We start from the raw sequence: 25,543 nt of genomic DNA on the forward strand, positions 1-25,543 counted from the left end.
TACATAATAATTCTTGACTCTGTCTCTCCTAGTTTTTTGTAGAGCTGACCAAAGGAACTTCATTTCATATGTCTGTATTTGACTCTTTTCTCTCTTATTTATGACACAGGCCTGTAGACTATACATCATGATTGGCAGGAGATAAGTTTTATACTTGGTCTACTTGGCTCTTAGAGGGACTTCCGTGTCCCAGATTAGATTTCGTATGTGATGGAAAAAGCTAGACCCTTTTGTGACTCTGTTTAAGACTTCTAGTTTGGAACTTCCATCGCTACCCAGATAGTTGAAACTTTTCACACACTCAGCCTTCTCCGCCTCCAGTATGATGCTGGCTGGCTGGCTGTTTTTGGGGAAGGAGACCAGACAGCGAGGTCATCGGTCTCATCGGATTAGGGAAGGACAGGGAAGGAAGTCGGCCATGCCCTTTGAAAGGAACCATCCCGGCATATGCCTGGAGTGATTTAGGGAAATCACGGAAAACCTAAATCAGGATGGCCGGACGCGGGATTGAACCGTCGTCCTCCCGAATGCGAGTCCAGTGTCTAACAAGTATGATGCTACAAGGAGTGGGTGTCCTGGTCATCTTCATTGTCACTGTCTTGTTCCAGTAGTCTAGTCTCCTTTGAACCTCCATTTCCTTCTCTCCCCAAACGGCAATGTCATCAGCAAAAACAAAAGCACTGAGATCTTCATTTTATTCTTCCTTGATTTTTTTCAAGATTGTGTCCCTAAGTGTAATGAATAGTGAAGGGGAGAGTGAACTGCCTTGCTGAACACTCTCTTTGTCTTAAACCAATCTGATCTTCCACCTCCTAGTTGTACGCTACTCTCACAACCATCATACAGCATCTGGACTTTTTTAATTAATGAATCAGAAAAATTTATTCTCAAGCATTCCCATATTTTACCCCTTGGTACACTGTCATATGCTTTTTCCAAATCCATGAATACGACTATCAAGTCCTTTCTTTCTTCCCAGTACTTCTCCATTAACTGATGGAGGGAGAAAATGAGATCTATTGTTTGTTTATTTTTATTTATTTATTTAATTATTTATTCATTCCATGTAATCTGACAGTACACAGTGTGTTACAGATGTCAGAAAAATCAGTTAACATTGTTAACATATAGTATCCTAATGTATTATATTGCAAAGATTGGTTAAGTTTACTTTACTCCATTGCTCAATGTTTTCAATTTAACACAAATAGCAAGATTACTGTTTAGGTATTCATTTATAGAGTAAAAACAGTGACACAACAAATATGACTTCACAACTTTGTTAAATTTTATGTTGTCTTTGATGGACTTAACACTAGTGGGAAGATTGTTGAACAGTTGGAGGTCCATGTGGAAATCTCCCTTTTTACACAGTTGAGTGTTTGTTCGTAAAACATGCAGATCTGACTTTTTCCTGGTGTTGTGTTTATGTATTTCATTATTTTTTATGACTCTGGAGTCAGTTGGCATTATGTGGTTTCTGAAAAATTTTAGAGACTCGAGAATGTATAGGCAAGGCAGTGTAAGGATATCCAACTTTCTGAAGATGAGTTTGCAAGAGTCTCTGGGTTTGCTCCCCATAATGGTCCTCATTGCTCTCTTCTGGATGTTGAATGTGCTCAGGGCAGTTGGAGAATTTCCCCAGAATGTCACACCATATTTTAGGTGGGCTTGTATGTAAACATAGTGCACACTGGTTACTGTTTTCAGGCTAGCACATGATTTCAGTACACTCAATGCACAACAGCCAGTACTAAATCTGAAATTTACCTTTCCTGTATGTGTATTCCATTTCAGGTTATCTTGAACCCACAGACTCAGGAATTTGAAAACAGTGTCAGTATCTATTGGCTGGTTACTTACAGTACAAGTGGCGGAGAGGAATTTGTATGTTGCTTTGTGTGAAAGTTCATGGAAGCTGTCTTTTTGGTGTTGATGGTTAATCTGTTGATTTTAGCCCAGTTACTGAGTTGTTCAGTGGCCAAGTTCACAGCTTTTTGCACAGCCTCTATATTCTTCCCTTTGAGGAGTACAGTTGTGCAGATATTATTGTTTTGTGAGCATTTACATTCAGCCTCAGGTCATTAATGTACAGGGGGAAAAGTAGAGGTCCCAATACTGAGACCTGTGGTACACCTTGCTTTACAGTTTTATTACTCGATAGGATTTCTGTTATTGAGATGGTTTGTCTATTAGTGTATTTCATGCTGATTCTCTGCATCCAATTCGTTATGAATGTAGCAATCCAAGTGTTTGCAATTCCTCTGATACCATAGTGTTCTATTTTTTCCAGCAATATTTTGTGGTCAACAGTGTCAAAAGCCTTTAACAGATCCAGAAATATGCCTGTTATGGGCTGTTTTTTATCTTTCAGACCTAATAGCTTATTTATGAAATCATATTCTGCAGTTTCAGTAGATTTGTTGCTTCTGAACCCATGTTGTGCTAAACTTAGTAATTTTTTTTTTTTTCCATGTAGTCTATCAGTTTTTTGAACATTCTTTTTAAAAACTTTAGAAAACCAGGATGAGATTGAGATAAGGCTTATATTCACCTTTTTGGAGACAGGAATTACTTTAGATAGTTTCAGAGCTTGAGGGGAAGTACCTGCCTGGAAAGAACAGTCACAGAGGTGAGTTAATGGTTCAGCAAGTGTGTGTACACAATTTTTATGACAGCTGCTGGGAACCACCAACTCCAGTTGAATATGAATTTTTTAACTCTCTGAGGGCTTTTGCAACATCATTTTCAGTGACTTTGGTAATGACAATTGACTCTGCATGTGTGTGATATTTTTGGTTTGCTGGTTGGTAGTTTGTGTTAAGATTATTTTTGACCAATTTTTCGGCTATGCTTGTAAAGAATTTGTTTAAAGACTTCACCACAACTTGGGTATTACATATAGATTCATTGTTGAGTTTGATTTCTATGTTCGTGTGTGTAGCTTTGATTTCCCCTCTTTCTCTTTTTATAATATTCCACATTGCTTTTACTTTATTGCTGGATTTGTTAATGTACTCATCATTTGCATCCTTTTTGCCTGTCTTATCACTCTTCTTAGGTTCAAATGGTTCAAATGGCTCTGAGCACTGCGGGACTTAACATCTGAAGTCATCAGTCTCCTAGAACTTAGAAGCAGGATTCAAACCTGCGATTGTAGCAGTTGTGCGGTGTCAGGCTGAAGTGCCTAGAACCCCTTGGCCACAATGGGCAGCATTCTTCTGTGGAGTATTCTTTTATGTTGCCAAGAGATTTTTATAGCTGATGTAATCCAAGTCTTGTTTCTCTTATTATTGTTTGTTCTTACTTGTTCCCCTCTTATTTCTGAATCCAAGCTGTTGCTCCTCTAATTGGTGTTCTAGAATTATCTGAAATATTTTTTCTGTGACCTTTTCCATTATCTTAAGGCAGTATGATAACAGTGTGATTCCTCAGTAGTTGCTGCATTTCTTTCTATTACATTTCTTGAACAATTATGTTATAATTCATTTTTTCCAATTATCCAGCACTTTTTTTTCTTTCCATGTCGCCCCAAGAACCCGGTCTAACCATTGTATTCCATGGATTCCTGTTCATTTAATCATATCTACTGTCAGCTCATCTACTCCAGCCACCTTACCACTTTTCATCTGTTTCAGGGAATTCTCAGTTTCTAACCAAGAGATTGGATCCTTCTCCTCCTCTAATTCCATGACTTTGGTGTCATTTTCTTGTGCACCTTCCCCATTCAGTAAGATTTCAAAATAATTTTTCATCTCTTTTCTGATACCTTCTATGTCCCTGATAATATCCCCAAGCTCTGTTTCAGTTGCTTTTATGTCCTCTCTATCAGATCTGTTACTTTTCAATAACCCATATAGTAGTTTTTGGCTGCCTTTGCTATACTGATCTAGTTTCTGGGTGAATATTCCCTGACTCTTCTCCCTGGTTCTGATGTCTTTTTTCAAACACCATGTTTTTCTTTGCCGTATTACATTTTTTAATTGCGTCTTTTACTCTGTTGTTCCACCAATTGGTTTCTTTGTCTTTTGACTTTACTCTTTGTTTTGCTGCATATCTGCACAGCACTATTAACTATAGATGTTTTAAATAGGTTCCACTCTTCCTCTACATTACCCCTTTCAATTTTTGGCAATTTTTGTGCTATTAGATTTTGCAAACTTTTCTTATTTTCTTCTTCTTTCAACTTCCACTCCTCAATTTCGGCGTTCTTTCTACAGCATTCATACTTTTCTTCTTATAATTTAGATCAGCTGCTAATAACCTGTGGTCATTATCCAAGTGCTCACTTGGTATGGCTTTAGTGTCCCTTACTTTTCCTCCAGTTAGTTTGTCTGTTATTATATAGTCTATATCTGTCTTAGATTGGCCATCCCAGCAATATACAGTAATTTTGTGGCTATCTTGTTTCTTGAAGAATGTATTATTCACTAAAAGATGATTCCTTATGCACAGATTTAGAATTTCTTCACCCTCAACATTTTGTCTTCCGTATCCAAAAGGGCCCGTCACCTCCTCATATCCATTTCTATCTGTGCTGATCAGAGTATTCAGATCCCCAATTATCATAATGTTATCATCTCTTACTTGGTCTTCCAGTTCTTCAAGGAATTTCATTTTTTCTTCCTCACTTGCACCCTTGCTAGGTGCATACACTTGGAGTATAGTAAAACTATTCTTTCCCAAGTTCACTCATGGTCTAATTATCCTTTCACTTACAAAGCTCACACCAGTAACTGTGTCAATGTTTTTGTGAAACACAAACCCCACTCCATTTTTTGCCTCTTTCTTGTGACCCTGCCAGTACAGTTTGCACCCACCTCTCAGCACTTTAGAGTTTTTCCCTTCCACTTGGTCTCACTCAACCTAAGGATACGAATCTTTCTCCTCTCCATCATGTCTACAATCTCTTCAGTCTTTCCTGTCAAGGTTCCCACTCTCAACTTGTTTTTGTCTTTTTGTTGTGTTCTAGTTTTCTGTTCCTGTTTAGTGCATCTTCTTGTGTTCCTCGGAGGCACTAGACAAAGGAAAATGTATAAGTCATATTCCTTGACTTTACCAAAGCCTTTGACACAGTAGATCTCACAGTTCTGCTAAATACACTGGACACTGGATCCACTAGCAAATAAGGGGTAGGGAGTGTAGCAAATAATTTCTACCTGTAAACCTGAAAAACAGAATGCAACGGGTGGGGATCTCTCAAACCAACTCCAGTCTTACCTCCTTTCTAACCCAAAATATATTAATATTGGAGTCTCCCAAGAAAGTCTGCAGAGCCCAATATTCTTCTTGATACATATCAATGATTTACCCCAGTAGTCTAACACACTGAAACAGTACTATTTGATGTTGACAGTAATACTCTAATAAGTGATGAAGTACCAAGTGTACAAAATGAAAAATTTGGAGAAATGCTCATTCATTTATGCAGGTGAATAGAAAACACCAAATTAATTTTGCATGGAGAAAAGGTGACTCTCCAAAAGTCAATGATGAGCTCAAAGAATATGTATCAAGGATAAAATTTTACAGATGCGTATGACCCACAACTAAAGGAGGCTCAATGTGTTACTGCCCCCAAGAAGTGAATATTTCAGCAGTTTATATGCTTAGAATAATAAATTCGTTGTGTATAGTAGCTCATATACTAGAATAATATGTATTTCACTTGTTCATTGTATAATTAGTTACAGCACAACCTTCTGAGGAACTATTGAGCAGAACATACTAACAGTCTGTAAGCTACGTCTAGCAAAATAGTGAGAGTCCTGGGAAGACAAGATATAAGATTTATTTTCAAATCTCCTAAGGAGATCAAGGAGATGTTATTAAGGACAGTCTCAACTTCAGGATTCCTGAGAGTTTCAACATCCCTTGAGGTTTTGGAAGCAATTACATTGGTCAGTTCATCTGCACCATTCCTGACCACTGTGCAGAACATCAATGACGTATAAAAATCAAGAACTGGAGAACTCTTCAGTTGCTGAGCACATCCTCACAACCGAACATAAAATACTCTTTGACAAAACAGAAGTTTTGTCACAGGCTCTACATACTGGGACTCTGTAATTAAAGAGGCTGTAGAAATAAGAATGTGTGAGAAATCTTCAACCATGACAGTGGATACAATCTTAGTAGTGTACTGAAGCAAGCTCTTGATGCAGAGAAGAGCCAGAGATATTTGTCGCACCACCTGTGACAGCTTTACATAATTACCGACCAATCAGTAGCAGTCTGTGGGCTGACAGGTCACTGCAGCAGCAGTTTTGATGAACCAGTTGGTCCTGATGAAGATGATGGAGGTTACTGTTGAAAGTTCAATGTTTGCCCTAAAATGCCACAGTAAGAAATCTAAGAATGTTTTATGTAACTTCACTTACAGCCTGTAAGCTGCAAAAAAAGGGCTGTACAAAAAGCAAAAAGAGAGATCACTGCACTGAATTGTTTAAATCTATGGGAACTTTCACTGTTCTATGTGAATACATTTTATGAACAGTGATCCACATAAAGAAAGACATCAACCAGTATGCAGCAGAAGAGATCTCTACATGAACACAGAACCAGATCCAGCTACCAGTTTTATCCTAGAAGGAGAAACAAAACAAAATCCCGAAGTAGTGTGATAAAGCAAAGTTTTGGTTCAGTCAGGACCAACTGACTACCATGTCATCCTCTGTAACTAGCATTCTTTGGTAGGGTATGGAGAGACACAGAATTAGCATGCTGCTCTCACAGCCTTTGTCAGAGTTACTGAGCATGGAGCCACTAATTCTAATTCCAAGTAGCTCCTCAATTGGCATCGCAAGGCTGAGTGCACCCTGCTCCAGTCCTCCCACCAAAGAAAAATCCCTGGTGCACCAGGAATCAAACCTGAATCCTCCACATAGCAGCCAGACATGCTGAACCCTGAGCTACAGAAGTGGACAAATTAGAATTCTGTATACAAGGGCTGATCAACAAAGACCGAGAAAGACTTACTTTTTTTCCACGCATAGTTATTACAGCATTTAAATGTTAAGCTTATTTTTTTCCATTGTGCTCCACTCCTACTTGAATACACTTTTATAGTGTCTCTGCCAGTCTTCAAGCTTATGGTCCATGCCAGTCTATGTCAGACCCTTGAGAATCACCTCACTTTTCTTACACACTGTTTCAGAGTTCTCAAATGGAATGCCCTGAAGCTGTGTCTTTAGTGGTGTAGCATAGAGAGGGGGAAAGGGGGGGGGGGGGGTGGTATCACATAGAGTGCAAGATTGTTGGGACTATAAGGTGGATGCAGTACACACGTAATGTTGAATTGAGCCAAAAACTGATTTGCAATGTGAGGCTGCTCATTGCCATGATGAAGTTTCCACTAAATCAAAGGAAGTTCTGGTCATTTCCTTGCAATATGCTTACTCAGTTTAGCCAGTACCAACATTTAGTATGCTGTTGTAACATTAGTGTGAGGAGGAACTGCATGCTGGTAAATCAGCAGAGAGACACAGCTCCTCATGACTCATCTGTATTCACACAGACTTTCGTTCAAGAGTCAAAAAATGTGGCACTCAGTGGGCACAAACACGTCATGTGGAGATGATCATGCACAATCATAAAGACACTGCCATACGAAATCCTAAATACTTCACTGAGTTTCCGTAATGTAATCCGCTTGTCCTCATGGACAATCACAGCAGCTCTGTTGATATTGACTTCAGTCACAGCAGAAGCCAAAACACCAGGCTCACCTTACTTAAAACAGACATGTCGGCCTTCTTTGTAGTTCTTGAACCACCTAAACACTGTTGCACATCAATCTTGCATCCAGCCATCCTGATTTAGGCTTTCCGTGATTTCCCTAAATCGCTCCAGGCAAATGCCAGGATGGTTCCTTTGAAAGGGTATGGCTAACCTCCTTCCCCATCCTTCCCTAATCCGATGAGACCTATGACCTTGCTGTTTGGTCTCTTCCCCCAAACAACCAAACCCAACTGTTGCACAAGTTGGTGCATCTTCACTTTAGGCTTACTGCAGCATTTCATAAGTTTCAGTGACTGTTTGGTTCAAATGAACACAGTTTTATTGCGCTGTACTGCTCCTCCACGCATCAACTCTATATTTTGGTATGCTAAATTCGTAGAGCCTACAAAATAGAATGTTACTACCAACCTACTAATACAAGAGTGCTGTCACCCATGGACACATAAAAAAAAAACACTTTTTTCAAATACTCATTGTACAGACCTGAAAGTATCACAGAAGCTACAGGGAAAAAAAGTCTCCTGTCTTGGTTGATCAGCCTTTATAATGGAATGAAATTGTACAAAAAACTTCATTGTGGATGATCATCTCCATATGACATGTTTGTGCCCACTGAGTGCCACATTTTTTGGCTCTTGAACAAAAGTCTGTGTGAATGCAAATGAGCCATGAGGAGCTGCATCTCTTGAACAATAGAAAATCCAGGATAGAATGTAACAATATTATGAAAAGGAAAATTGCCACTCACCATAGAGCATGGATGATGAGTTGCAGATAGGCACAATAAAAAGACTGTCAGAAATAAAGCTTTCGGCCAGTAAGGCCTTCATCAAAAATAGATCTCTCTCTCTCTCTCTCTCTCTCTCTCTCTCTCTCACACACACACACACACACACACACACACACACACACACACACACACGCACACACACACACACACACACACACAAATATACACACTAACGCGACTCACACATACAACTGCAGTCTCAGGCAGCTGAAGCCACACTGCGAGCAGCAGCACCAGTACATGATGGGAGTGGCAACTGGGTAGGGGTAAGAAGGAGGCTGGGGTGGGGAAGGGGAGGGATAGTTGGGTAGGAGTGACAGCACTGAAGTGAAGTGCTGCTGGGGAATGCGCAGGGACGAGGTGGAGAGAGGGTAGGTCAGGTGTGTGCAGTCGGGAGGTCAGATGGTTGGCTATTGGGGGGGGGGGGGGGGGCACTGGAAAAGAAGAGGAGCAAAAAGGCTTTGTGTGTGATGGTGGAATGAGGGCTGTACAGTGCTGGAATGGGAACAGGGACTGGATGGGTGAGGACAGTGACTAACAATGGTTGAGGCCAGGAGGGTTATAGGAACATATGATATATTGCAGGGAAACTTCTCACCTGTGCAATTCAGGAAAGTTGGTATTGATGGGAAGGATCCATATGACACAGGCTGTGAAGCCTATGTTTAAAAGTGAAATACGTGTTTCAGGAATATCCCAAAGATTAGCTGTTAGAAAAAATGTGTGCAAACGCTGACAAGGATTACTTGAAATGATGAATTATGTTGACAATTATATTGATGATTAACTGCCATGATTAAGGTGCATCTTACAATACATCCACTAGAATAATAAAATATGATGTACAGACACCTAATATAGTAAAGCAAATAGTGCATGCATTTATGTATCTTTACTGGTAAGAATCAATAGGTTATGTATCTGTATTGTGTAGATTTATATGTTGACAACATCCATACAATTCATGTTGTCTGTGGGTGAAAAAATAATTAATAAATAGGAAAAGGTTTAATTCCAGAAGCTCAGGACTAGTATTTCATATTATAACTGGAGATAAAAATTTACCGCACAAGGAAACAATACATACATTTCTATCGTCATCTCATTCCTTGTTATGTTTGTACTAAAAAGCGAACAGAATAAGGATTGTGGGAAAAATTATGTACACTTACTTCACTGTAAGCAGTCACACTTTTATAACATAGAACAGTGGTCACAGTTTGATATGGTAGAGTATGCTTCAAAATAATGTAAAAAAAAGGATTCTACACAATGACATTATTCCTCCTAACAAGATAGCCAATGAATAGTGAATTCATCATATCCAGGAATTTTTCAAGGTTTCAAGAAGTCTGATCATCTGCCGAACTTCTACCAGGAACATCCCAGTTCCTGTCTTCATACATGGAAAGACTAAGCCACCTAACTACAGTTATTGTGCCGTATGACACTAAAAACAATGTTTGAATTTCCGTTAACAGAAATATTTGTTCACAGTTGTCTGCAGCAACAATGTGGAGCCTTTTTGCTGTTGATATGAAGTATGCTTTAGAAGAACATGAGCAGCACCGCCTTTGCAAATCATCAGCATACATGAACTTACACTTCAAAGTGAAGTGGTTACACACTAATTATGTGAAGGATGTGCCTCCATATAAAGGATCGGTTCCAGAGTATCCAGCGTAAGTACATTATACATTATTTGTAGCAGTAAAATGACAGAAATATTTAAGGAAATTCTTTGTGAAGTGCTTTTATAGGTCTTCAATAGGTAAAGTGCTAACTTATAATATCCAGTGCATTCTCATCAAAGTTGCCAGAAATGTGTGCGTAGGGTGTGCTTGCTTGTGTGAATGAAAATCTGTGTGTGTATTTCCTTTTCTGATGAAGGCTATGACTGAAAGCTATTGTGTAAGTGTCTTCCTGTTGTGCCTGTCTGCAACTTAACGTATCATCTTTATGGTAAGAAGCAGTCTATCTTTTGCTTAAATTGTTCATATTCCAACCTGGAGTTCCCATATTTTAAAATGCTAACTTAAATGTCATAAAATGGCTTGCATCCAAAACAAGTATAGGAAAAAGAAATACCCAAAAATGATCAATGAAGATTAATTTTAAGAATGGTGAGTTCTTTTAAGTGATCCATAGAGGTTAGTCTGAAATGAAATAGGAAAGTCACTTAATACTCCGATAAAGCAGTCTGTTCTCTCCAACCTGTGACACAGGGTCCTGAACGACTTTTCAGTTTTATCTCTTAATTAGCTCATTTCTCCCATCTTTTCCTCTCTTACACAGGACAAAGGAATCCACACTTCTGAAAGCTAGCATTTGTGCCTCATATTGTTTCTGTCTTGTCTGTTCCCTCCCCGTAAGTAAACTGTTTTCCATGTGCATTTGCTTGTAAGTGTACAATCAGTTCTGTTACACAGATGCTCATGTTCTCTTTTTTGTAAATTATTAGTTGGGGAAATTATATGTCATAACTCCATACTTCTACGGTTTTTATTTTGTATTGTAGTCACATAATATTGTGATTGATTAGATTTAAGTCATGGCAATATTGTTGCTGCCCTGGGGTGTTTGTTATTTGTTTGATGTTGTCGAGGTTTATCATTTAGTTTTTATTATTACTGAATTTTTGTAACTATAGTTAGGTACAGTAGCTCAGTGTTTCATTGGAGGTTTTCCTGTTGCTGTTTCTTATATGAAAAAAAAAAGAAAGAAAAACGATAGGACAAACAGTTTCATAAAAGGACTTTCTGCAGTGTTTTACCCTGTGAGAGAGTACACAAGATAGTAAAATTATTCATCATGGTTGCCCTACTGTGCCATTTTCTAGGCTCTACAGCTCCAGACGGGACTAAACAGAACCATCTGTTTACCATCAACTTCTATCTCATAAGTAGTTCACAAACTAATTTTTCATTAATTCCTTGGTTGGATAGATTTTGTGCCTGTTACATTTCCGTCTGAATGTTTAGACCACTTTTTGTGTAAAATGTCCACTGTAGACTGCTCAACAAGGTTCAAGGTAAGAGTCCTGATGCAACATGAAAGTAAAACACCCTGGTTTAGCTCAGATGCTTTGCTAATATTTGCAGAATTGACTTGTGTGAGATAATACAAGGTGAGTTTTTTAAGTAAGGTCTGTTTGAACATAAGTACACAATGAAAGATTATTTCAAAAAAGTAAATTTGTTTTCTTAAAGTACATACCTGACTCTGTTTTTCAACATAGTTGCCAAGTTTGTTCAAACATGCATCATACCTCTCAACCAATTTTAATATACCTTCTTCTTAAAAACTTGCCTCCTGCTCCGATAACCAAGAATTCACTGCCGTTTTCATGTCATTGTCATTATTGTAACGGTTGCCACTGAGGTGTACTTTGAAGTGGAGGAACAGATGGTAATTGCTCGGCACAAGATCAGGACTGTAGGGTGAGTGGTCTGAAACTTCCCACTCAAAACTGTCCAGTAAATCACAGGTCTGACCTGCAGTGTAAGGTCTTGCATTGTCATGGAGAAGGACAATTCTCTTTGTCAGCATGCCATGTCTTTTGTTTTGAATTGCTCTCTGTAGCTTTCTCAGGGTTTGGCAGTATGCTTCTGCATTGATACTGGTTCCTCGTTGTGTGAAGTTGACCAACCAAACACCATGCTTATCCCAAAACATCAACACTAAGATTTTTCACTGGGACAGTGTCTGTTTGCCCTTCACCTTTACAGGTGAAGGTCTCCATTCCACTACTTTCTAAAATGTATTTTTTTTGTAGTGGGACCTAAGTTACTGTTTACTGTTTTTGTTTTGTTTTATGTATTACCATAAATTCTAGCCAAAAGCTTGTAAAATTGACACGTTCCATATCCTGTGATACTGTCACAACATGGATCACCGGAACAAGAGATAAATAAATAAAATAAATAAATAAAAATAAATAAAATGCTGCTTCAATTCAGGTGTGATATGTGAAACCCATGTTTCATCTCCAGTTATGATCTGACCTAAGAAGCCATCACCTTCTTCATGACAATGAGTCAAGAACTTCATCACACACTCTAACCGTTGGTTTTTGTGGTCCTCTGTTAGGAGTTTCGGGACCCAACAGGAACACGGTTTTCTAAACTTTAGGTGTTCAGAAACAAAGTTGTAAAGCACTGATCTCAACATATGAGGAAATTCATTTGAGAGACCTGTTATTGTGAAGCACCTTTTCTCACAAATCCTCACTTCAACTGAAGCCGCCAAATCGTCTGTAATTAAAGAAGGGTGACCAGAGCGGTCCTAATCATGGACCTTGTCATGGCCGTCTTTGAATTCTCATAGCCACATACGCACATTGTTTCCACTCATAACAGTATCATCATACAATTCACAAATCTGTTGATGAATTTCTGCAGCAGACAGGGTCCTTGCTGACAAAAACCGTATCACTGAGCGAACCACACATGCTCCAGGCGAGTTAATAGTCTTAAACATTTTTAAAGCACAGAACAGAACCGTACATGTAAGCAGCAGAACTAAAACTGAGCACAGTTGTTCCCGAGGCTTGCTGGTATGCGTTGCAGGTGCTCATTGCAGTATGCGCATGAACTACTAGTGTCTATAACAAAATGGACCTTACTTAAAAAATATGCCTTGTATCTTGTCAGAGAAATTTTCATGTTGTCACTCCCTTCTTGTTAAATGGCTGTCTCCAGTACATATAAGTTATAAACACATCTGTAACAGGCCTCTAATGGATAAAACAAGGTATATCTGTGTAACTATTTATGATAGTATGACCACAAGTGATGAATGTCAATGCTGGCACAGGTTAGTTAATAGTTTAGGGTTGGTGCTTGTGACTTGAAATTTCATTGGGGCCATTGCATAGGGGCAGAAAGGATTCCCAGTTGGATACACAGATTATGTACAAAAGAGAGGGTAAGAGATGAAGATTTCTCCACTTTTAGGTGGAGACTGAGGCTGTGAAAATTGAAATGCAACGGTTTCAGGGTGTGTGTGTGTGTGTGTGTGTGTGTGTGTGAGTGGGGGGGGGGGGGGTGAGGAGGGGGGGGTGAGGGGGGGGGGAGAATGGGCTGTGGGAAGGGTAACAGCTAAGGTACTAAATGGGAATAGTTTGGATAGTTCTGAGCAAAAGGATGAAAATTTAATTCATTATTATGCCACACAACAGCCAAATTTTTTTCTGAAAAATTTTGATAAAAGGAATGATTTGGAAATGTTACTTAACACTTACAATATGTGCTCCGTTGTTAATTTTCCCACCAGGATTACACAGGAAGGTAGTTCATTAATAGACAATATTTTTCTAAATGAACACTTAAATCAGTGATATAAATGTGTCTATTAATGAACAGTCTCCATGACCATGATGCAAGACTGGTTAGCCTAGAATCTTACCTGGTTACAATGACTGTTCAATCGTCCAGTGTTTACACTCCTTACACCAAGCGAGGCATCATTTGACGTTTACTGGTGTGATGTGTGGCTTATGAGCAGCCGCTTGACAATGGAAACCACATTTTCTCACCTCATGCACAGTTGTCATAGTACTTGCAGTGGATCCTGATGCAGTTTGTATTGTGGGTTGGCAGGAGAGCCAACAACAGGTTACAAGAGGAAGCCAAAAGCCATGCGTTTTAGCTCACGCAGGCTGGTGTGAGGTCTGGAACAGGGCAAGGAAATTAGAATTTCGAAAAAACGGACATAGCTGGTGGAATACTTAACTTTAATCCATAAATGGTGAATGTCGGTCTTGATGGTACATTATTACAGTATCAATAGTAACTGTTAATGGCGCCTTGCTAGGTTGTAGCAAATGATGGAGCTGAAGGATATGCTAACTATCATTTTGGCAAATGAGAGTGTATTTTGTCAGTGAACCATCGCTAGCAAAGTCGGTTGTACAACTGGGGCGAGTGCTAGGAAGTCTCTCTAGACCTGCTATGTGCCGGCGCTCGGTCTGCAATCACTGATAGTAGCGATACCCGGGTCCGGTGTATACTAACGGACTGTGGCCGATTTAAAGGCTACCACCTAGCAAGTGTGGTGTCTGGCGGTAACACCACAGTTTGGAATTCCTATGGGATGGTCCGAATAGATGTCTGCCTATTACACATTATGACTGTCAACTGTCGGCGGTCTCGGTCCATCAACAGACTAGGTCAGCCTGTACACTTTTGTGCTGTACGTGTCCCTTCATGTTTCCACTTCACTATCACATTGGAAACAGAGGACCTAAGAATGTTTAGGAGTGTGAAAATCTCACATGCAGATGTGTGATGAAGTGACACCCAATGACCTGGCCACGTTCGAAGTCCGTGAGTTGTGCAGAGCATCGCATTTAGCTCTCTCACGATGTCTAATGACTACTGAGGTTGCTCATGTGGAGTATCTCTCAATAGGTGGCAGCACAATACACCTAATATGAAAAATGTATGTTTTTTTGGGGTGTGCAGATACTTTTGATCACATAGTGTATAATCTGTTGTTTTATCCCTTGAGTATATATGCCAATCCTCTTAGTTACTTCCAGGAAATAATTATTAAATACATTGCCCACCTGGCTAATATCATTTATTATTTGGTCGTTTCTTTAATAACAAAGTCCTTGCATTCCTAAACTGATTACCTGGTGTTTCTTTTAGCTACTGCCCAAATAGACTTAATTTGACTATCTGAATTATTGGTTTGAGAAATTATATGGAGATTATTTGGTCACATTTCTTAATACAATCAGTATTTCTTGTAATATGAACCCAGTCCAATTTCAGTGTTTGTCTCAACCATATCAAACAATTTACTTTCCCTAGCGCACAATATTTTGATCCCTTTTATAATTCAGGGCTTTTTTGATGGCTTATTAGTACTGTATTTATTATTTTCTTGTGAAAGCAACTGTTAAACATTGATAGATGCCCACCTAAAAATATATTAAATTTCAAACTGACATCTGTCACATTGTACACATCTTTCCAACCAGCTTGCCACAATGTCGCCTTCCAACTTTTTGTTGTCTGTTCATTGATTACTCTAACCTTTTTGAATGTGACCATTTCATTGTAACCAGGAAAGATTCTAGTATCACCAGTCGTGCATCATGGTCATAGAGACTATTCATTACTAGACACATTTATATCACTGATTTAAGTGTTCATTTACAAAAATATTGTCTATTAATATACTACCTTCCTGTGTAATCCTGGTTGGAAAATTAACAATGGAACACATATTGTAAGTGTTAAGTAACATTTCCAAGTAAAAACCATTTATCAAAATCATTCAGAAAAAAATTTTGTCTGTTGCGTGGCATAATAATGACATAAATTTTTGTATCAATATGTGAAAGTTTCCCAATGGGGCTCTTTACAGTGAAACAATCACAAATGAGTTTTCTGGCAGCATTAGCTCATAAGCACAGGCTTTCGATTGTTGATCTAGGAATAACCTATTGATATGAATAAACGTGAACTTCATTTTATTTTTTATATAAATGACAACTCATACTTTCTACGTAATGGCTTACCTCTTACATCTGTAATCACAGGAATTCTACTACTAGCAATGGTGCCAATCTTATATTTTCATCAATCAGTTCTTTCCCCAGCAGCAACAGGCACAGCATCAACATAAGCTTTATCCAAAGTCAGCAGCAATCCAGTCAGCTCCTGGTTATGTTGACTGACAGTTTTGTTCATCCAGGATTGACTGTGCTGCTGCAGAACATCAGTAAAGTCAACATGTGTATGATGTTGCTTCATCTAGCTCCTCTGGGTGACTCCTGGTACTATATTCTCTATTTTTGGTCAGGTTCCTGCTTGGTCTCCTGACTATCAATACCTGGTTCTCTTCATTCAGATCCCTAGTTGCTGCCTCAATATCGTCTACTATTTGGCCACAGTTAGTACCAAGTTTAACAATACTTGTGACCTGGTGCTCTGATTCTAGTTTTTTCTGAATGTGTTTGCCTATACCTCACCCATCACTGCTACCTAGCAGCAAGACTTTTCTTTTTCTACTCAGCTTAGTTTCCAATCTGTCTGTTAAGTTCTTATTGATTGTCTGCTCTGCACCACTTTCTTCTGCAGCTGAATGAGACTCTTACCCTTCAACAGGCTACACATGTCCTTTTGCTCAGTGGTAACAGAACTATCCAAACTGTTCCCTTTTAGTACCTTTGCTGTTACCCTTCCCATGTGGAGTGATGAAACATGGTACACAATGTAGTGATACGATGGCAGGGTGTAGGTATGGTGAATGCCCAGTGAATGTCATCTGCTAGCGTGTGTAGTGCAAACAGTAAAATTCGGAGGCTGTGGTGTTATGGTGTGGCCGTGTTTTTCATGGAGGGAGCTTGCACCCCTTGTTGTTTTGCATGGCACTATCACAGCACAGGCCTACATTGATGTTTTAAGCACCTTATTGCTTGCCACTGTTGAAGAGCAATTCGGGGATGGCGATTGCATCTTTACATGATCGATCACCTGTTCTTAATGCCCGGCCTGTGGCGCAGTGGTTACATGACAATAACATCCCTGTAATGGACTAGCCTGCTCAGTCCTGACCCAAATCCTATAGAACAGCTTTGGGATGTTTTGGAACGCCGACTTCGTGCCAGACCTCACTGACTGGCATCGATACCTCTCCTCAGTGCAGCACTCTGTGAAGAATGGCCTGCCATTCCCCAAGAAACCTTCCAGCACCTGATTGAACATATGCGTGTGAGAGTGGAAGCTGCCAACAAGGCTAAGGGTGGTTCAATGCTATATTGAATTCCAGCATTACCGATGGAGGGAGCTAAAAAATTGTAAGTCATTTTCAGCCAGGTGTCTGGATACTTTTGATCTCATAGTGTATGCAATGAGCAGTGCGTCATAAAAGCAGCCAAATCACAATTACCCTTTGCTCAACAAATAAATTAAGAATATAATAAACTCCTCCAAAACCAGAAACTCTTATGGAGCTGATAATATCTTGGATAAAGTACTTAAATTTTGTTTCACAGATTTTAATTTTTATTGACCAGTTTCACTGCTTACTTCCTTCTTCAAGGTACTGGTAAAGATTATGTATGCAGGACCCATAACATATCACTCTGAAATGAAATACTTAGTAAGTCTCTATTTTTTATTTCAAAAGGATGTCACCACATAATATGCTATTTTTCAATTCACAATCATAATCATACAAAATTTGAATGACAGAATATTTCCCTCTGGTGTCTTCTGTGATTTATCTAGATGCTGAATGTGATTGAAGCAACAATAATTAACAACAAATGTAAAGAATGTGTGCTTATTCTGCACATTCCAATGATTCCCCTCTGATTTGCCCTTCACATTCAAATAACTACAGTTCTATGTGTATTTTGCTTTCACAATGACAATCAACAAAAATCAAGGGCAGTCACTATGTATTACCAAATTAAATTTAGAAAAACCTTTTTTTCTTATGGTCAGCTGTATGGTGCTTACTCCAGAGGAGAAACTCTTAAAATTCTATACATCTATACACTAAATCAGAAAACCAAGATTGCTGTTATCAACTCATATTATGCTAAATGTTAGGATTAATTAAAATTATTTTAAGTTAGTTCAATTATATAGCAAATGGAATAGTCAAACATATTATTCATTCACATGATTTATTAATAAAATATATATATAGTTCATCATCAGTCTACAGCAATAAAAATAATGGAAAATTATCAGTTTGACTATCTTTCATTTTTCACATTTTTCTACAATCAATTCTAGATCCTAGACTACATACGTATCATCCTTTTATATGTTGTTGTTGTGGTCTTCAGTCCTGAGACTGGTTTGCTGCAGCTCTCCATGCTACTCTATTGTGTGCAAGCTTCTTCATCTCCCAGTACCTACTGCAACCTACATGCTTTTGAATCTACATAGTGTATTCATCTCTTGGCCTCCCTCTACGATTTTTACCTTCCTCGCTGCCTCCAATACTAAATTGGTGATCCCTTGATGCCTCGGAACATGTCCGACCAACCGATCCCTTCTTCTAGTCAAGTTGTGCCACAAACTTCTCTTCTCCCCAATGCTATTCAATACCTCCTCATTAGTTATGCGATCTACCCATCTAATCTTCAGCATTCTTCTGTAGCACCACATTTCGAAAGTTTCTATTCTCTTCTTGTCCAAACTCTTTATCATCCATGTTTCACTTCCATACATGGCCACACTCCCTACAAATACTTTCAGAAATGACTTCCTGTCACTTAAATCTATATTCGATGTTAACAAATTTCTCTTCTTCAGAAACGCTTTCCTCGCCAATGCCAGTCTACATTTTATATCCTCTCTACTTCGACCATCATCAGTTATTTTACTCCCCAAATAGCAAAACTCCTTTACTACTTTAAGTGTCTCATTTCGTAATCTAATTCCCTCAGCATCACCCCATTTAATTCGACTACATTCCATTATCCTTGTTTTGTTTCTGTTGATGTTCATCTTATATCCCCCTTTCAAAACACTATCCATTCCGTTCAACTGCTCTTCCAAGTCCTTTGCTGTTTCTGACAGAATTACAATGTCATCGGCAAACCTCAAAGTTTTTATTACTTCTCCATGGATTTTAATACCTACTCCAAATCTTTCTTTTGTTTCCTTCACTGCTTGCTCAATATAAATATTGAATAACATCGGGGATAGGCTACAACCCTGTCTCACTCCCTTCCCAACCACTGCTTCCCTTTCATGCCCCTCGACTCTTATAACTGCCATCTGATTTCTGTACAAATTGTAAATAGCCTTTCGCTCTCTGTATGTTAGCTTGCCACCTTCAGAATTTGAAAGAGAGTATTCCAGTCAACATTCTCAAACACTTCTCTAAGTCTACAAATGCTAGAAACGTAGGTGGGCTTTACAAATGTCTGCTTGTGTCTGTGTATGTGCGGATGGGTATGGGTGTGTGTGCGAGTGTATACCCTTCTTTCCCCCTAAGGTAAGTCCTTCCGCTCCCTGGATTGGAATGACTCCTTACCCTCTCCCTTAAAACCCACATCCTTTCGTCTTTCCCTCTCCTTCCCTCTTTCCTGATGAGGCAACAATTTGTTGCGAAAGCTTGAATTTCATGTGTATGTTTGTGTTTGTTTGCATGTCTATCGACCTGCCAGCACTTTCGTTCGGTTAGTCACATCATCTGTGTTTTTATATATATATATATATATATATATAATGGAAGGAAACATTCCACGTGGGAAAAATTATATATAAAAACAAAGATGAGGTGACTTACCGAACAAAAGCACTGGCAGGTCGATAGACACACAAACAAACACAAACATACACACAAAATTCAAGCTTTCGCAACAAACTGTTGCCTCATCAGGAAAGAGGGAAGGAGAGGGGAAGACGAAAGGAAGTGGGTTTTAAGGGAGAGGGTAAGGAGTCATTCCAATCCCGGGAGCGGAAAGACTTACCTTAGGGGGAAGAAAGGACAGGTATACACTCGTACACACGCACATATCCATCCACACATACAGACACAAGCAGACATATTTGCTGTCTGTCTGCTTGTGTCTGTATGTGTGGATGGATATGTGCGTGTGTAGGAGTGTATACCTGTCCTTTTTTCCCCCTAAGGTAAGTCTTTCCGCTCCCGGGATTGGAATGACTCCTTACCCTCTCCCTTAAAACCCACTTCCTTTCGTCTTCCCCTCTCCTTCCCTCTTTCCTGATGAGGCAACAGTTTGTTGCGAAAGCTTGAATTTTGTGTGTATGTTTGTGTTTGTTTGTGTGTCTATCAACCTGCCAGCGCTTTTGTTCGGTAAGTCACCTCATCTTTGTTTTTATATATATATATATATATATATATATATATATATATATATATATATATATATATATATATATATATATATATATTGGTAAGTCACATCATCTTTGTTTTTATATATATAAAATAGAGGGAAACATTCCACGAAGGAAAAATATATCTAAAAACAAAGATGATGTCACTTACCAAATGAAAGTGCTGGCAGGTCGACAGACACACAAGTAAACACAAACATACACACAAAATTCAAGCTTTCGCAACAAACTGTTGCCTCATTAGGAAAGAAGGAAGGAGAGGGAAAGACGAAATGATGTGGGTTTTAAGGGAGAGGGTAAGGAGTCATTCCAATCCCGGGAGCGGAAAGACTTACCTTAGGGAGAAAAAAGGATGGGTATACACTCGCACACACACACATATCCATCCACACATATACAGACACAAGCAGACATATTTAAAGACAAAGAGTTTGGGCAGAGATGTCAGTCGAGGCAGAAGTGCAGAGGCAAAGATGAATATATATATATATATATATATATATATATATATATATATATATATATATATATATATATATATATATATACCAACAATTAAAGGGAACTGCCATGGGTACCAGGATGGCCCCCTCGTACGCCAAGCTATTCATGGGTCGCTTAGAGGAAGCCTTCTTGGTTTCCCAGGCCTGCCAACCCAAAGTTTGGTACAGATTTATTGATGACATCTTCATGATCTGGACTCACAGTGAAGAAGAACTCCAGAATTTCTTCTCCAACCTCAACTCCTTTGGTTCCATCAGATTCTCCTGGTCCTACTCCAAATCCCATGCCACTTTCCTTGACATTGACCTCCATCTCTCAAATGGCCAGCTTCACACGTCCGTCCACATCAAACCCACCAACAAGCAACAGTACCTCCATTATGACAGCTGCCACCCATTCCACATCAAACGGTCCCTTCCCTACAGCCTAGGTCTTTGTGGCAAACGAATCTGCTCCAGTCCGGAATCTCTGAACCATTACACCAACAACCTGACAACAGCTTTCGCATCCCGCAACTACCCTCCCGACCTGGTACAGAAGCAAAAAACCAGAGCCACTTCCTCATCCCCTCAAACCCAGAACCTCCCACAGAAGAACCACAAAAGTGCCCCACTTGTGACAGGATACTTTCCGGGACTGGATCAGACTCTGAATGTGGCTCTCCAGCAGGGATACGACTTCCTCAAATCCTGCCCTGAAATGAGATCCATACTTCATGAAATCCTCCCCACTCCACCAGGAGTGTCTTTCCGCCGTCCACCTAACCTTCATAACCTCTTAGTTCATCCCCGTGAAATCCCAAAACCACCTTCCCTACCCTATGGCTCCTACCCTTGTAACCGCCCCGGGTGTAAAACCTTTCCCATGAACCCTCCCACCACCACCTATTCCAGTCCTGTAACCCGGAAGGTGTACATGATCATTGGCAGAGCCACGTGTGAAAGCACCCACGTGATTTACCAACTGACCTGCCTACACTGTGAAGCTTTCTATGTGGGAATGACCAGCAACGAACTGTCCATTTGCATGAATGGACACAGGCAGACAGTGTTTGTTGGTAATGAGAATCACCCTGTGGCTAAACATGCCTTGGTGCACGGCCAGCACATCTTGGCACAGTGTTACACCGTCCGGGTTATCTGGATACTTCCCACTAACACCAACCTGTCAGAACTACGGAGATGGGAACTTGCCCTTCAGTATATCCTCTCTTCTTGTTATCCGCCAGGCCTCAACCTCCGCTAATTTCAAGTTGCTCATACCTCACCTGTCTTTCAACAACATCTTTGCCTCTTTACTTCCGCCTCGACTGACGTCTCTGCCCAAACTCTTTGCCTTTACAAATGTCTGCTTGTGACTGTGTATGTGCGGATGGATATGTGTGTGTGTATGTGTGTGTGCGTGAGTGTATACCTGTCTTTTTTTCCCCCTAAGGTAAGTCTTTCCGCTCCCGGTATTGGAATGACTCCTTACCCTCTCCCTTAAAACCCACATCCTTTCGTCTTTCTCTCTCCTTCCCGCCGGCCGGAGTGGCCGTGCGGTTCTGGGCGCTTCTGTCTGGAGCCGAGCGACCGCTACGGTCGCAGGTTCGAATCCTGTCTCGGGCATGGATGTGTGTGATGTCCTTAGGTTAGTTAGGTTTAATTAGTTCTAAGTTCTAGAAGACTGATGACCACAGAAGTTAAGTCGCATAGTGCTCAGAGCCATTTCAACTATTTGAACCTCTCCTTCCCTCTTTCCTGATGAAGCAACCATTGGTTGCGAAGGCTAGGATTTTGTGTGTATGATTGTGTTTGTTTGTGTGTCTATCGACCTGCCAGCACTTTCGTATGGTAAGTCACATCATCTTTGTTTTTAGATATATTTTTCCTGCGTGGAATGTTTCCCTCTATTATATATATATATATCCAGCCACACATATACAGACACAAGCAGACAGTTTGTTGCGAAAGCTTGTATTTTGTGTGTATGTATGTGTCTGTCTGTGTTTCTATCGACCTGCCAGCGCTTTCGTATGGTAAGTCACATCATCTTTGTTTTTAAATATATTTTTCCCGCGTGGAATGTTTCCCTCTATATAGTAAATAATAAATATACTAGGCAGGGCAATGTCTGCCAGGTTTCACTAGTTCTATGAAATGAAAAAGATGCAATGTTATATTGAGATACTCGAGTGTGCACAATAAAACAGTATCATCAGAATGTGGGATAATCATGACAGATTTACTGCAGGTATTGTCTTGTGACAGCCAGAGCGACAGCACCAGCAGCAGCGAGTACTGTTTGTATAAAGCGTTTATTTTGCATTTTGCTTACGACCTTCCACTAAGGAAGGGATTCTATTTGTGTTTATCTGCTCTGCATTGTAACTAACAGTTCTTGATAAAACTTTACGTAGTTTTCGTGTTAGATTTCTTAGTGTTTTCTTGATCGTTTAGAACAGAAAGCGCCCTAAAACCGTCTTTTGTTTGTTTCGCGGCCATTAGCCACTAGTCACTTGAATCAGCAGTTGTCTTGTGACAGCCAGAGCGACAGCACCAGCAGCAGCGAGTACTGTTTGTATAAAGCGTTTATTTTGCATTTTGTTTACGACCTTCCACCAAGGAAGGGATTCTATTTGTGTTTATCTGCTCTGCATAGTAACTAACAGTTCTTGATAAAACTTTATGTAGTTTTCGTGTTAGATTTCTTAGTGTTTTCTTGATCGTTTAGAACAGAAAGCGCCCTAAAACCGTCTTTTGTTTGTTTTGCGGCCGTTAGCCACTAGTCACCTGAATCAGCAGTTGTCTTGTGACAGCCAGAGCGACAGCACCAGCAGCAGCGAGTACTGTTTGTATAAAGCGTTTTTGTACTTATTTGCTGCGCTTAGCTTTTAAATAGTTTTTCTGGGAAAACCTAGCGTAGTTTTCGCGTCTCGTATTTCAGTGAGTGTTTCTTGATTATCAGAGTTGCTCATCAGAAGATTATCTTGGGAATTTGTCACCTTATAGAGTAGGGTAAACATAGTCATGTGTAGGGACTGTGGTTGTTGTGAGCGGACGCAAGGAGACTTGGCCACTCTTCGGGGGCAGGTGGAGGCTTTGTCTGTTAGGCTCATCGAGCTCGAGGCGCAGGCGTCGGCTCGTAGTGGCGTTGGGGCAACTGTGGTGAGACCTATGCCTACTTCGGTGGCCTTGGAATCACATGGAACCCCTGATGTCGCTGCGTCTTCCGGCAGTGAGCATCTTACCGGTCAGCCATCACTCCAGGGTGAATGGCGGACAGTGGTGGGCTCGCGCGTGCCTGGCCGAAAGGCGAAGGTGGGATCTGGCCGCGTGGCAGCTGCCTTACCCCTTTCCAACAGGTACGGGGTGCTTCCTAGTGGTGATGACATCGTTTCCGAGCCACCACAGGATGCCTCGCCTGTTGGGCCAGTGGCCGATTCTCCGGCAAGGTCCCGACAGTCACAGAGGGCGGGCCTATTAGTTATAGGGAGCTCCAACGTTAGGCGGGTTATGGAGCCCCTCAGGAAAATAGCGGGTAGGTCGGGGAAGAATGCCAGTGTGCACTCGGTGTGCTTGCCGGGGGGTCTCGTCCGTAATGTGGAGGAGGCCCTTCCGGCAGCTATTGAAAGCACTGGGTGTGACCGGCTGCAGATAGTAGCACATGTCGGAACGAATGACGCCTGCCGCTTGGGTTCTGAGGCCATCCTTGGTTCCTTCCGGTGGCTGGCTGATTTGTTGAAGACAACCAGCATCGCACGCTGAGTGCAAGCTGAGCTTAATATCTGCAGCATAGTGCCCAGAGTCGATCGCGGTCCTCTGGTTTGGAGCGGTGTGGAGGGTCTAAACCAGAGGCTCAGACGACTCTGCGACTATAATGGTTGCAAATTCATCGACCTCCGTTATTGGGTGGAGAACTGTAGGGCCCCCCTAGACAGGTCAGGCGTGCACTACACACCGGAAGCAGCTACTAGGGTAGCAGAGTACGTGTGGCATGCACACGGGGGTTTTTTAGGTTAGAGGGACCCCCCCTTGGGCGAAACGATAAAATACCTGACGGCTTACCAGAGAGGACATTATCATCGTTGATAAAGAATGTCCGTCCTCGGAGACCAAAAACAGGAAAAGTTAACGTAATATTGGTAAACTGCAGGAGTATCCAGGGCAAGGTTCCTGAATTAGTATCTCTTATTGAAGGAAATAGTGCGCATATAGTATTAGGAACGGAAAGTTGGTTAAAACCGGAAGTGAACAGTAACGAAATCCTAGACACAGAATGGAATATATACCGCAAGGATAGGATAAACGCCAATGGTGGAGGATTATTTATAGCAGTAAAGAATTCAATAATATCCAGTGAAGTTATTAGCGAATGCGAATGTGAAATAATCTGGGTTAAGTTAAGTATCAAAGGTGGGTCAGATATGATAGTCGGATGCTTCTATAGACCACCTGCATCAGCAACCGTAGTAGTTGAGCGCCTCAGAGAGAACCTGCAGAACGTCGTGAAGAAGTTTCGTGATCATACTATTGTAATAGGGGGAGACTTCAATCTACCAGGTATAGAATGGGATAGTCACACAATCAGAACTGGAGCCAGGGACAGAGACTCTTGTGACATTATCCTGACTGCCTTGTCCGAGAATTACTTCGAGCAGATAGTTAGAGAACCAACTCGTGAAGCT

General features: G+C 40.5%; 1 protein-coding gene across 1 annotated transcript in view; it reads left to right on the forward strand.

Moving 5' to 3' along the window:
* The window catches only part of LOC126413295 (uncharacterized), a 640,882-nt gene that overhangs the window by 464,302 nt on the left and 151,037 nt on the right, over positions 1-25,543 (forward strand). The window contains exon 20 of the mRNA XM_050083195.1: positions 10,028-10,212. Within this exon, the coding sequence (XP_049939152.1) occupies positions 10,028-10,212 (185 nt within the window). The remainder of the gene's footprint in view (positions 1-10,027; positions 10,213-25,543) is intronic.

The sequence above is a fragment of the Schistocerca serialis genome, chromosome 7 (assembly GCF_023864345.2).
Source record: "Schistocerca serialis cubense isolate TAMUIC-IGC-003099 chromosome 7, iqSchSeri2.2, whole genome shotgun sequence".
NCBI lineage: Eukaryota > Metazoa > Arthropoda > Insecta > Orthoptera > Acrididae > Schistocerca > Schistocerca serialis.